Source organism: Notolepis coatsorum, assembly GCF_963971535.1.
Source record: "Notolepis coatsorum genome assembly, chromosome: 17".
In the NCBI taxonomy this organism is placed as follows: Eukaryota; Metazoa; Chordata; class Actinopteri; order Aulopiformes; family Paralepididae; genus Notolepis; species Notolepis coatsorum.
The window spans coordinates 47,331,707-47,346,301 of NC_140181.1; the positions used below are offsets into that span (position 1 = coordinate 47,331,707).

The 14,595-nt window shown below is 42.3% G+C and overlaps 1 protein-coding gene across 1 annotated transcript in view; it reads left to right on the top strand.

Moving 5' to 3' along the window:
• The window catches only part of nphp4 (nephronophthisis 4), a gene marked incomplete at both ends in the record, with an annotated part of 904,050 nt that overhangs the window by 100,164 nt on the left and 789,291 nt on the right, over nucleotides 1-14,595 (top strand). The window contains one exon of the mRNA XM_084333446.1: nucleotides 873-937. Within this exon, the coding sequence (XP_084189572.1) occupies nucleotides 873-937 (65 nt within the window). The remainder of the gene's footprint in view (nucleotides 1-872; nucleotides 938-14,595) is intronic.

Consider the following 14,595-nt stretch of genomic DNA (forward strand, 5'->3'; position numbering starts at 1 on the left):
CAACTTAAAGTAATGGCTTTGCTTGTCCAAATGACAATACTGACTAAATTGAGATTTATTTTTCTCTTGTCCATTTATTTTGTTTGCTTTCTAATTTAAAATACAGTTTGAAACCATCTGTACACAGTAGGCTATGTGTGCTAGCAGAGCTAGACTCCAGTCACGAGTCACGGTGCACATGTGCGGTGGTTTGTCCACCAAAAAAGCGCCAAAAGATAGAAAAGAAACTACTGTTCAACTCCCCTGGAGCCACAGCCAGCAGAGAAGCCGGTTTACTTTCGCTTTCAAACCAGCTGCAGCCTGAGAACTGGAGTGTGAGGGGATGTAACACTAAAGATGCAACGACAAAGAATTGCTGCAAAATAAACATACATCTGTTGTTAAAAAAATATTATATATTATACTTATAACATATCGAGTGATATGATATTGTTATCGATATCGTTATCGCGATATAATTTTTGGCCATATCGCCCAGCCCTATATATACACTGTATTTATCCACATTGGTTTAAATATACCTGCATATTCCTGTTTACATACCTTTTATATACTATAATATATCTGTATATAGCCTTTACCTACCCTACTAGTTATACCGCTGGCCATTATGGCTTACTACCATTGTGTATTTATACCTGTATCACTGTACATAATAATGCTATAACACTGTACATACATCAGATTAGCATATTTACTCAGTAGTACTCATTCATATAAAATTTTAATCACTTGTACATTCTATTTTGTTAATGCACTTACCTTTGCACTTTGGTTAGATGCCAACTTATCACTGTTGTACTGTACTTGTGCTGTACGATGACAATACATTTGAATCTAATATAATCAAATATCTACCATTTGTGTCCTAGCTTGAACCTGCACCATGGAACACCAAGGAGCCTGCTGCATCCCATGCTAAAGGACGCTACAGAGTGTAAGTACTGGACATTTCCTACAATTCCTCATGTGGACTAGTTGCGCATTAAAGCAATTACACCGTACCTGCAAGGGCTTTCTTTACTGTGAGTGATTATGGGTGCGAGGGTGATGCTGCCAGGTGGAGTGTGAAGCACTTTCTCTGAAAGGACCCATTATCCCAGGGAGGAATGACCTTGAGGCTATAATGGCTTTTATACTTTAGTTACCAACACGTGGTAAAAATTATTATTTCATCTAGCACGAGTACAGTCTGGTTATCACAGGTTCTCTTCTCTTTTCTTTCTCATTTATGCATGAGGCGATCGGAATCACCATAGAAGTATAGAATATATATCCATATTTCATTAGTAATGTAGCCTGATAATGTCCTCCCTGTAGAGATAACTAGAGTCAATTGTCTCTCTTGCACTAGTGTCAGGTTGAACTAATAGTTAATTTTAGGTGACGTCTGACCTCACCTGGAGTGTTCAATAGATCTTCATGTTACAGCTACAGATAGAATAATAAAAGACAGCAGATGAGTCAAACAATTAACCAATATATTACCCTGGTCTCAGCACTAAGATCTAAAGGTTTGACTCTAAAATGGTCAAATAATAGCTGTTTTACTTGTATATTAGGATCAGCACTGTAGAAAGACGAGACCATATGCCTTTTAGGGGAGTCATCGTTAGGTGTGACTAGAATTAGTAGATGAAGGACACTTTGGCCAGTGGAGTGTAAATAGAGGAAAAACAGGATACTTTTAGAGAACTCATTCGAGGACAAACCAGAGAGATTTTTTACAGAGAGAGGAGCCAGGACACATTGGGTGAAACTAACCTCTTTAAATAACTTGTTCTGTGTTTGTCAAGTAGCCTAGGCCGTTAATGGTTGAGTTGGGTATCAATTAACTCAAGTCTCTCTAATACAATAATTCTCTTGTCATCATATCTAGCACCACTTGTTATTAATTATTGATTTGTTGGCGTTATGTGATAACGTCGTAGCATTATTATTGTAAAATTTCATAAAATATGAAATAATAAAAAATATGAAATACAACATATACCGGTATGCAACAATGCGCATGGACAGATCTTCATGATCAATATAGATTTATTAGTAGACCACATGGATCAAATACAAGTCAATGAGCTTAGCTTGTGGCCACCTGGGAGACACTGAAGAGGAGGAGGTCGCCTTCCTCTTGCCCTCGGCCCTCCTAAAGGTGTGAGATTTAGGCTATGGTCTTGATCAGACAATGGGATGTTGGATTCCTCCACACAACCAATATCATTGATCATAAAGCACAATTAGTTGTGGTTTATGGGCTCAATACAGATGGTTGGATTGTCTGTTTGACCTCTCATATTGCTTGGCTGGAAGAACCCATAGTATTACAGCTATTGTAGGATAAATGCCAGCGTTATTTTAATAAGTTGGAGATGTCAGGGTTAATTTTCATTCTGAAACATTCCCTGCCATTAATTATTGTAACACAACACAATGGGGCGATGGTGGCTCAGGAGGTTCCCGGTTCGATTCCCGGCATCTCCTGGCACCACGTCGAAGTGTCCTTGAGCAAGACACTGAATCTCTAACTCCTCTCGATGAGCAGGTTGGCACCTTGCATGGTCGCCTCCGCCATCGGTGTGTGAGTGAATGTGAGGCATAAGTTGTAAAGCACTTTGGATAAAAGCGCTATATAAATACGGTCCATTTACCACTTACTGTACACACAACAACTTCAAAACAATTTGCACAGATGTGAAAATTGCCCAAGCAATAAAATTTATCAAAATGAACATTTGGATCTGTCATGGAATAGTCATGGAAAATGGTCAACAAAAACATATGGGAAACCCTACATACCATACAAATCTATTACAGGGATTCAGTTCCTCTTCGTTCTATGAGGTTGAGCTGGATTATGTCATCAGTGCTTCTCAGAGGACATTTATAAAGACGCTAATCCCTATTGTGTATTGACTGCTAATTATGCTGTGTTGTTTTGTCTTTTCTGCTGTGTTTAATAAAGATCACAGTGCCTCTGGTGCATAGCACAGAAATTATTCTAACCTAACGCTCTTTAATTGTAGAACGTGATGACACTGTTTTTAAATAATGGTAGGAGTACGCACGCACGCACACTCGAACCAAAGAGGGCAGGCAAAAGTGGGTGAATGAAAATCAACAAATTAATTACCGGTAACAGCGCGTTTAAATGGTCATGGTCACATGTTACATGTGTAATACCACTTTTCCTCATGAATATAAAAAAGGAAGATTTTACAATTGTATTATACACTGTTTCTAATATGTATAATGTTTTTATATTCATGGGGAAACTATTGCACTTGTAACATGTGACTACGATGTGACCCAGAGCGCATGGGCTTATTTAAAGATGGCGACTACGTTTGTATGTTTAAGTGTGAAGAAGATCATTAGCCTGAAACGTCACCACCACCATGCTTGGGTGCAATAAATAATTGAACATTGGAGCCCTGCAGCGTGCGAGCTGTTTGGTAATTTGTTACCGATTAAATAATGCATGTATCATACTGTATCATGGCGATGGACAGATTGCAAACATTTGCAAAGCTTTGATTGCGCTCACCTGTCCCGTGCGCATCTGACACAGGTGCGCTGCATTGGGGCTGACTCGCTCTGCTCTGCCGGGGCCCGGGAGTCTCCTCGGATTCCCTAATACAGTATGTGCATTATACACAGCAGCACCACAGGGTCAGAGTGCAGCACCACAGGGTCAGAGAGCAGCACCACAGGGTCAGAGAGCAGCACCACAGGGTCCGAGAGCAGCACCACAGGGTCAGAGTGCAGCACCACAGGGTCAGAGTGCAGCACCACAGGGTCAGAGAGCAGCACCACAGGGTCAGAGTGCAGCACCACAGGGTCAGAGAGCAGCACCACAGGGTCAGAGAGCAGCACCACAGGGTCAGAGAGCAGCACCACAGGGTCAGAGAGCAGCACCACAGGGTCAGAGAGCAGGACCACAGGGTCAGAGAGCAGCACCACAGGGTCAGAGTTCAGCACCACAGGGTCAGAGTGCAGCACCACAGGGTCAGAGAGCAGCACCACAGGGTCAGAGAGCAGCACCACAGGGTCAGAGTGCAGCACCACAGGGTCAGAGAGCAGGACCACAGGGTCAGAGAGCAGCACCACAGGGTCAGAGCAGCACCACAGGGTCAGAGAGCAGCACCACAGGGTCAGAGAGCAGCACCACAGGGTCAGAGAGCAGCACCACAGGGTCAGAGAGCAGGACCACAGGGTCAGAGAGCAGCACCACAGGGTCAGAGTGCAGCACCACAGGGTCAGAGAGCAGCACCACAGGGTCAGAGTGCAGCACCACAGGGTCAGAGAGCAGCACCACAGGGTCAGAGAGCAGCACCACAGGGTCAGAGAGCAGCACCACAGGGTCAGAGAGCAGCACCACAGGGTCAGAGAGCAGCACCACAGGGTCAGAGAGCAGCACCACATGGTCAGAGAGCAGCACCACAGGGTCAGAGAGCAGCACCACAGGGTCAGAGAGCAGCACCACAGGGTCAGAGAGCAGCACCACAGGGTCAGAGAGCAGCACTACAGGGTCAGAGTGCAGGACCACAGGGTCAGAGAGCAGCACCACAGGGTCAGAGAGCAGCACCACAGGGTCAGAGAGCAGCACAACAGGGTCAGAGAGCAGCACCACAGGGTCAGAGAGCAGCACCACAGGGTCAAAGTGCAGCACCACAGGGTCAGAGTGCAGCACCACAGGGTCAGAGAGCAGCACCACAGGGTCAGAGAGCAGCACCACAGGGTCAGAGTGTAGGACCACAGGGTCAGAGTGCAGCACCACAGGGTCAGAGTGCAGCACCACAGGGTCAGAGAGCAGCACCACAGGGTCAGAGTGCAGCACCACAGGGTCAGAGTGCAGCACCACAGGGTCAGAGTGCAGCACCACAGGGTCAGAGTGCAGGACCACAGGGTCAGAGTGCAGCACCACAGGGTCAGAGAGCAGCACCACAGGGTCAGAGTGCAGCACCACAGGGTCAGAGAGCAGCACCACAGGGTCAGAGAGCAGGACCACAGGGTCAGAGTGCAGCACCACAGGGTCAGAGTGCAGCACCCAGGGTTTCCCATTAATTACCTAGACTGTGGCGTCCCGCCACAGTTGTATAATGAACCAACAAAAAAGATTATTACAATTCTTTTTTTAAATATATATATATATTTTTTTTAAATATAAAGTTTGCCAATGGGGATGTATCAGTAGTATTGGCAGTGGTAGTAGTCGTAATAGTAATCCACTATATTTTTTTATTTTCTAAAAAATAAACCCGTTCAACACAGGGTTAGGGTAACTTTTGCTTAATTTCTTTGATGGCTCAAATGTATGCTCTAGTCCAGTGGTTCCCAAACCTCTCCTCGAGACACCCCAGCCATTCCATGTATTTGTTAAATTCCACCACCAGCACACCTTGATTCAACTAATAAAGGGCTAGTTAACACACTTTGAATGCCCATCACGAGATATCTCGGGTTATCAGCCCGCGGGTTTGAATGCCCATCACGAGAATTCTCGTTTTATTTTTTTTATTAGCGATCTGAATTCATATTTCATCAACCGAGTCTACCGTTGGTAATCCTGCCCCGCCAGGCGCTCAGATGTGAAAAAAGCGCCCCCTATCATCTCCCAGATGGTAATGCACTATTTTGGATTGGACTCGATGAAAATGGATGAGAAAAAAAAACTCCGGAATCCACATTTTACTTCTCACGCATGTAACCGGAGCCGATCAGATTCATTCTGGACCCTCAGCACAGCGTGTAATATGTGTTTTACAGTATACGCGTGGGATCAATAAAAGGATCGATTTTTGGAATGGCGATCAGGAATTGGAATAATCCATTTGGATACCATCTGATCTCAGGTAAGGAATCTATTTGACCAGTCTTAGGATAATCAGACCCGTTTTCACGGAGATATAAGCTTTTCCCCTATAATGTGATATGGCTGTTTGTGACTGTAAGAGCGATCAGGAACTATTATCATGTAATCTTTTTTTCCCCCGTGAAAACGAGGGCTTTTCAAAATGCTATAAAATGGAAATGAACCGATAAAAAAACAATCCGCTTCGACAATGTTGACTGGAAATGAGTCATTGATAATGCGACGGGCAGATTAGACACAGCCATAATTTAAAACATAGATTAGGCGATATTAATGCTAACATTGAAGTGGATGGTGGGCATTCAAGCATTAAATGTGCGCCCCCTGCTGGGCACTTAAAGTGTTAAGGTGAGACACCCCAGGTGAATAGGGTAAGAAATGTAACTAATAGATATCACAATGCAACTTCCCCAGTTGATTACTTATATTAAGACAAGACTTTTTTGTATTACAAGTTTTCTGAAATTGTATGTTTAAATATGCAAATGAGGCATGATCTACTTAAATATGCACTAATTTGCATATAATTCCAGGACAGAAATCTGAACATTGGATAAAGCCATTTTCAAAATTATGGTTTCATTTTGTCGACATATTAGAGCCAAAGGTTATTACAGAGGGGATTTTGGATATCTCTTTTTATCACTCCATAAATCAGAAAATACTGTCAACAGTCCATTTGTATGGTAAGATTCCATATTTCGCCATGTTTTTAGGAATAAAATGTGATATAAATCAGGGTATGAATGCGATATCAACAAACCCTTCTGTAAATACCTTCATAACATAGATATGAATAGAACTGGAAGGTTTGGTGTATGAGTGCTACTGAAGTGGAGATTTCTGGCTGAGAGTATGAGGAAAAACTAATTTTGAGAAAACGGCTTTTGTATGGTAAAATGCCATAATTTTTTTTAAACAGCTATTTACAAACACACTACCTAATCAAACCATTAGTAATTGACAACCTAAACGCATGCCTGATAACTGAATAATAATAATAATAATGATGTTATTGAACTGAACAGAACTACACACAGGCTACAAACAGTGTAGTAACAGTGTAGTACAGTGTAGTACCCCCTAATAGGCAAACAAATATTTGAATAGATATCACTATGAAACTTTCCCAGTTTGTTATGTACATATAAACTAAGAAAAAATATATTGCAAGTTTTCTTAATTTTTACGTTTATATATGCAAATGAGGCACTTCCCCATTAAATATGTGCACATTTATGGATGCAATAAGGCGAAATGAAGTAAAATAAACAACTAAATGTGTGTTATTGACGTTTTATTGTCACTAGTTTCATAGAAGACATGTTTAGGAAGCAAAATATAACAATCTCAAAATCAACAAAAAAAGGATATTTGCCTATTCACCTGGGGTGTCTCGCCTTTAGTTGAATCAGGTCTGCTGGTGGTGGAATTTAACAAATACATTGAACGGCTTGGTGCTTCGAGGAGAGGATTGGGAAGCACTAGTCTAGTCGATTTTGTGTTTTGAGCACAATGTTCATCATAGATCTAGCCTCTTTATTTTGCTCTCAAAGTGCACCAGATTGATGCATTTCACTTTAAAATGTACACACAAATTTTTTTTCGGGGGGGCATGCCCCCGGGCCCCCCTAGAGGGTCGGAGGTTCACCCCACATAGTCTCTGAAAATCCTGTGGGAAACACTGAGCACCACATAGTCAGAGAGCAGCACCACAGAGTCAGAGAGCGGGACGCGTGTAGCTTAATCCCAGCGGAAGAGTCGCAGAACGCTTCCGCATTCTTCGCCGCACACCAGTACGGTAATGCGCATTTCCTTTTCCTTCGCCCAGGTGCTCGCGAGGTGCTCACGAGGTGCCCGCGAGGTGCTCGCGCGCGCATGATATCCCCGCTTGGTTCGACACATATTAACACGCTTTGGTTCATATTAATCACACTTTGGTTCATATTCTTTGGTTCATATTAATCATATTAATCACATACACGCGATGGACGCAGCAGGCGATCACTGCTACTGTTATTCAGCCGCGCCGAGGTACATGCATTTGTACGTCACAGGAGAGAAACCGTGTATTCAAAGAAAGCTATTAAAATAGTCTTTGAATCTAAATATACTTTCTTTGTAAAATTTGTCATAATGTAGCATTTGTGTGTGTAACGTACTGTAAAAAATAAATGTTTTTTCACAGGAAATTCACTTCTCTGGTCTGCATCCCCTTAACAATTGTGTGTATTGAGCCGTACTGTATTGTACCCATTCTGCAATCTGTTATTTTCATTCAATCAATTTCATTCAATCAATTTTATGAATGACCGAAAAAACAATGTTACAAAGTAAAGTTGACAGCTGCGTTGTGTTATCGTTACAATGTACAGGGAAATAACATTATGGCGTTGCGAGTGAATCGCCTCGCGATAATATACATGTATTCCATAATATGTAAAGTACAGTTGACAGCTGTGTTGTCCTCGTTTGGATAATATGTAAAGTACAGTTGACAGCGAGTGAATCGCGTCGCGATAATATACATGTATTCCATAATATGTAAAGTACAGTTGACAGCGAGTGAATCGCGTCGCGATAATATACATGTATTCCATAATATGTAAAGTACAGTTGACAGCTGCGTTGTCCTCGTTTGGATAATATGTAAAGTACATATCAATCAATCATGTACCTCGGCGCGGCTGAATAACAGTAGCAGTGATCGCCTGCGTCCATCGCGTGTATATTATGTGTGCTAATATGGCGCGTTAGCGTTAATATGTGATTAATATGAACCAAAGCATGTTAATATGTGATTAATATGATCGCCTGCTGCGTCCATCGCGTGTATATATGTGTGCTAATATGGCGCGTTAGTATGAACCAAAGCGTGTTAATATGTGATTAATATGAACCAAAGCGTGTTAATATGTGATTAATATGAACCAAAGCGGCGAACCAAGCGGGGATCTCATTCGCCTGGGCGAAGGAAAAGGAAATGCGCATTACCGTACTGGCGTGCGGCGAAGAATGCGGAAGCGTTCTGCGACTCTTCCGCTGGGATTAAGCTACACGCGAGCGGGACCAGTCAGGCGTGATTTTTTTCCCATATCCTTTGTTTGCGAAGACGCTCTCTGATTGGTTTAGCTCCGAAGGGCTCTGGGATAGAAATGTCCGAATTGTACATATATATTCTCTGCTTTGAAGTGGTTAGGGACCCTAACTCTAAGCATAACCCACTTCGAAAGAGGGCCAAAGCATAGCCACTTCGAAGCAGAGAATATTATGTACAAGTCGGAAGAGACCCTTCGGAGCTAAACCAATCAGAGAGGGTCTTCGCTGTACACGGGCTAGCCAATCAGAGAGCGTCTTCGGAAAACAAAGGCTACGGAAAAGAATCACGCCTCAGTCAGAGAGCAGGCCCACTGCAGCACCACAGGGTCAGAGAGCAGGACCAGAGTCAGAGTGCAGCACGACTGAGTCAGGACCACTCAAGGTGCAGTTCAGTGCACATGCAGGAGTTGTAGGTTCAGTGCCTTGCCCAGTGGCACTTCTGCAGAGATCGGTATGCACCACAGATTCCAGGGAATGCTGTTCCGTCTTACTTGCTCTTCAATACATTCTTTTACGACAGGTGCATATGTTCTAATAACAGTGAATGAAAGGGAACACACACACTGCAAGGTTATGAATAAACAAACACCTTACTATATTTTATTATTTTATTTGAACAATGCTCCAAGTGCATACGTGTCATCATCAGTGTACTGCCTAGACAGACAAATACACCCCTACTTGTAGAGGAGACAGATTAGCAGGTGTTTCCAAGGGGCTTAATGAGAGACGAGCTTAAGTCAGTATTGAAAGAGACATACTTATGATTAGAATACATAGAGCATACAGAATAAATGGGATGAGCTCATGACCTGCCGTGTACTGCTGTGTGCACAACTCATAGTCCTATCTGACATGTCTACAAGAGAAAAAAGAAAAAAGGTTTTCCAAGGGGGAACAAATCTGCATGCCAATGAGCCTAATCAGATTTCTGATTATGTGATTAGACCCAGCGGCTCACATATATTGCTCTGCGTATTGTTACGCACCCCAGTAAGGGGACGCAACACAAGGCCACAGACAGGGTAGGTGAGGGTGTAGTGACACAAAACAATTAGCAAAATAATAGTATTTATTTCACAAAAGAACAAAACACAGCAACACAGAGAGCAAGGAGGACTACAAGTGGCACCAAAACCAATATTCAAAAAGGAAATAAACCCACCCCTCCCTTTACAGGTGCCGAACGCCCAAAAGTACAGGTGGTTGGTGCTCACTCTAAGCTGGTGTCTATAACATCAGGTCACCTACGTGATGCAAAATGTAGACCCCATGGTATCTTCCTGCCCTCAATGTCCCGTGTGAGAAAACAAAAACGTTAATATACAAGAAAGACAATCACCATAGGCTGGGTTAGGGCTGGGCGATATGGCCTAAATATGATATCACGATATTTTCTGACCTTTCGGCGATACACGATACGCATCACGATGTTTTTCTTTTTTTCCCCAAACAATTCATTATGAGGCTTACCAAGACAGTATTTGAGTTTGCAAGCTAACATTAAAGACAAAATAAAATACCCATGCATTTAGCATTTTTATATTATATATTAGATTTAGATTATTGGATTATTAGATTATATATTGCATATATTTAGCAATGAGATATTATATGATTTAGATATGAAATATGATGAATTGAAAATGGGGGACCCTGATGTAAACAAGACGAAAGTCTTTCGCTGGTCTGCATCCCCTTAACAATTGTATGTATTGAGCTGTACTGTACCCATTCTGCAATATGTTAATAAAGTTTTAAATCAATCAATAGGATTTTAGCATTTTTATGAAACTACTGTATATTTGTATGTCTCTAAATGTTTTGATGAATTGAAAATGGAGGACCCTTATGTAAAAAAGCCGAAAGTCTTTTTCTGGTCTTCATCCTCCAGTCAGTCCACTGTTGTTGTATTGAGCTGTACTGTATTGTACCCATTCTGCAATCGTTAATAACGTTCATTCATTCAATCATTCAGCCGGCAACAGAATAATTTTGATTGACAGTCGAGTCTGCCAATTACGTCACACCGCTTGTACCCGCCCTGCTGTTCTTAGCACCAATCGGCAAGCAGCGCTATTCTTTTTTTACTTCCTGAATGCCCTCCTTGATTTTAACGAGAGCTCAGCTCAACGACAACAACAACAGCTCACCGCAGCCGACGAGTGATTACTAGCGCACCGCAGCATGACAACGAGGCATAATGATTTTACTGCAACAAATGTTATAATAAAAGCCTTTCCATACATCTGTCTGATTGAAAACTTTATTAAAAGACCGCAGAATGGGCACGCACAACTCGGCACGGACTGAGATATGAACAGTAACGCTTGCTATCTATGTCGTCATCGGACGTTGCTATGTTTGGGTAAATACGCTGATGTGTAACTATATAACGTGTAACTATATAATGTTGATGCCACAAAACGAATGCCTTTGTTAATCATAAGTACTAACTAACTTTGATGCAGTAGTGTGTGTGTGGGAGCGGCGTTGTTCAAAAGTTTGAACGGGGTGGACCAGATTGACGCGACACAATCCTCTTGGGCAAAACATCACGATATCCACGATACGTTAAAAAAGTGTATCGTTAATGAACTGTACCCGATATTTATATAATATCGTCATATCACCCAGCCCTAGGCTGGGTGAACAGGGAAACAAATGTACAAATACAGGTTAGGGTTAAACAGAAATGTACACAAACTATAAAGACCCCTAAACACAATACAAAATGAACCAGACCTCTGCCACCAGCTCTACACCAAATACACAACACTAAAGCCACAGTTTCTACAATAAAGATACACAACACTAACAATATTTCCTATACTAACAATAATGAACCTTTCACCAGCTCTACCAAAAGATACCTAAGAGAACTCAAACAGAGCTTTAACCAGCTCTGGTACCAAAAGCACCCTAAAGAGCCACGGCTCTATTACCAAAAGATACAGAGAGCTCTACCACAAAGACACAGAGATAGTTACCACAACCATGAACCAGAGAGTGGAGGTTGATTGCAGACCAGCCTCAGCTGTTGCTGGACTGTAGTGAAGCTTTTTGACCAGCTGCTGCTGGTGACTGGAAAGGAGGACACCTGATCAAATATGGAGACACAGGGGGGAGACGGAGGACAACAACAACCAAACATAACACAGATAACATAATTCCCCATATATATATATTAAGGCTGTCAAAGTTAACGCAGTATTAAGTTAACGCGTTATCGCCCGATTCTATTAACGCCACTATTTTTTTTAACTAACGATTAACTTTTAAGAATATTTTTATTTTTATTTTTTTTACTAGACTCCACTCAGGTGTATTATTGATGCTCTCATTGATACTATGTTTGTTTCTGAAGTGTGTGTGTGTGAGATATATATAGAGAGAGAGGGGGGTGAGAGAGATGAGGAAGGGGCAAGAGAGAAAGAGAGCTGGGAGAGTGTGTGTGTGAGAGAGAGAGGGGGTGTGTGTGATTACTCAGCCCTTGTGTGGGTGAATGTAACAAGTTCCTAACGTTTTCTTTCCCCTATTATTTCATGCACACTTTATTCATTGTTTTAAATTATTCTTTTATTTTAAGTTATTTTGTGCATCACTCTGTTTTGAATTTGATCCTTTTGTGTTAAATGGCTGCATAAAGCAAGCATTTGTCGACTCATGTTGATAAGAGTATTAAAACTTGGAACTTGAAAAAGATCTGTTTAAGGTAGATAAAAAAAAGAAAAAATGCGATTAATTAGCTATTAATCGCGAGTTAACTATGGACAATCATGCGATTAATCGCGATAAAATATTTTAATCGATTGACAGCCCTAATATATATATATAAGGACCCCGTCCGTAACAGTATTCTAACTTGTTTTATGTTGTTGTTGTTGCCCATTTCAAACATGGATTGTATCATGGAGTGAAATGGATTGTATGTCTCAATCATGATGCCAAATACATGGTTTGAGTCTATACTGTTCAGTAAAAACAATAATGCTTGGTATCGGTCAATGCTCAAAGCTACTGTAAGTACCTGGAATCAGTATGTGCCATCGGTGCATCTATAATATATGGTCACATTACCCCTACTAGGGTTTAACCCTGGCTGTGTGTAACAAAACACCAGTTCCGAGCTGAGGGTTTTTTCAACCTGTAACTTGTTCTTGTCAGAGACCAGCAGGGCTGAGTCGTCCGCGAACAGGAACAAGTTGCAGTCACAAGCTGAACGGTAGCGGACCTAGTATGCTTCCTTGTGGAACACCATAGCTCACTGTGAGGGGGGGGGGGTAGGGTACCGTTTACCTCCACCATCTGTTCTCTCCCCTCCAGAGAGAGAGAGAGAGAGAGAGAGAGAGAGAGAGAGGGAGAGGGGGAGAGGGGGAGAGGGGGAGGGAGAACGAGAACCCAGGCTCCTTATAGTATTAATAACACAGTACCTAGCGAGAGCCAGGGTTCCTGTGTTGGCTATCATGTCGCATGAATATTAGAAAGGGTTTCTCTCAAACGTACTCTTACGCACGCTGAATTATTAACCTGTTGTTCGTGACGAGAATACTAGACATTGAGAACTGCTGAGCGAACATGTCCCTAAGCAGTTAGGACGGGTCAAACGCAGAGGACAAATCTCACCGCGGGGTTGATATAAGTACAACTTTCAACTTAAAACATACTCTGTTTTTTAAATTGATATATTACAGTTCCCTAAGAACAGTCGCTGAACACTTGATCTATTTGATTGCGGGTTCTGCTGTCCTCCCACCACATTTACAATACAACAAATAATCACCTAAGCATTTTTATTCTAGACTGGAGATGTTTTCTTTGCCAAAGGTACACGTCAGAGGTTGAACTAAATACTTTCACAATCTGCAAGCGTTAATATCTGTGAATACATAGTGATATAAAGCTAATACAAAAAACTAGGGATGCACGATAATTATCGGGCCGATAATTATCGGGCCGATATCAGCAATTATGACGTCATCCCGATAAACCCTATAACGTTATTGATAGCTCCGATAATATATAATACATTTTTTGGTTAAAAGAAATCCGGTGTGGGTGGATTTGGATGAAGGGCGCTTGTTTTTATTATAGCCTCCTCCCGTTTTGCCAGTACTGTGGTAAAACTGGTTTAGGAACAGGGAGTTTTTCACAAATCCAGCGCTCCCTTTCTTGGCTGTGACATAGTCACGTTACATTCGGAGGCAGACAGTCGATCTGCCAATTACGTCCCACCGCTTGCACCCACCTCTTCTTCTTACCACCAATCAGAAGCTCTCTTCGTTTATTTACCTCCGGATTGTCAGCCATTACTCTACTCGGAGCTAACGTTATCTCCCCGCCAGCCACATTGACAAGTACCAGCGCTTATACATTACTGGCAAATGTCTTGTTGCACTTGTGGCAACGAGCGTTGTCAGCATCGACTTTAGTAAAATAGACCCAGACTTTTGAACGTTTCGTTCTGTCCGCCATTATGAGAGCAGAGCTGTCTGTACTCGGCAGCAGCGGCACCCGTGTGTGTGTGTGTGTGTGAGTGAGTGTGTGTGTGTGTGGGAGGGGAAGAGAGGAGAGAGCACAGCACAGCCCGCTCCCCGCGCAGGCAGAGACACCGATGCAGGAGA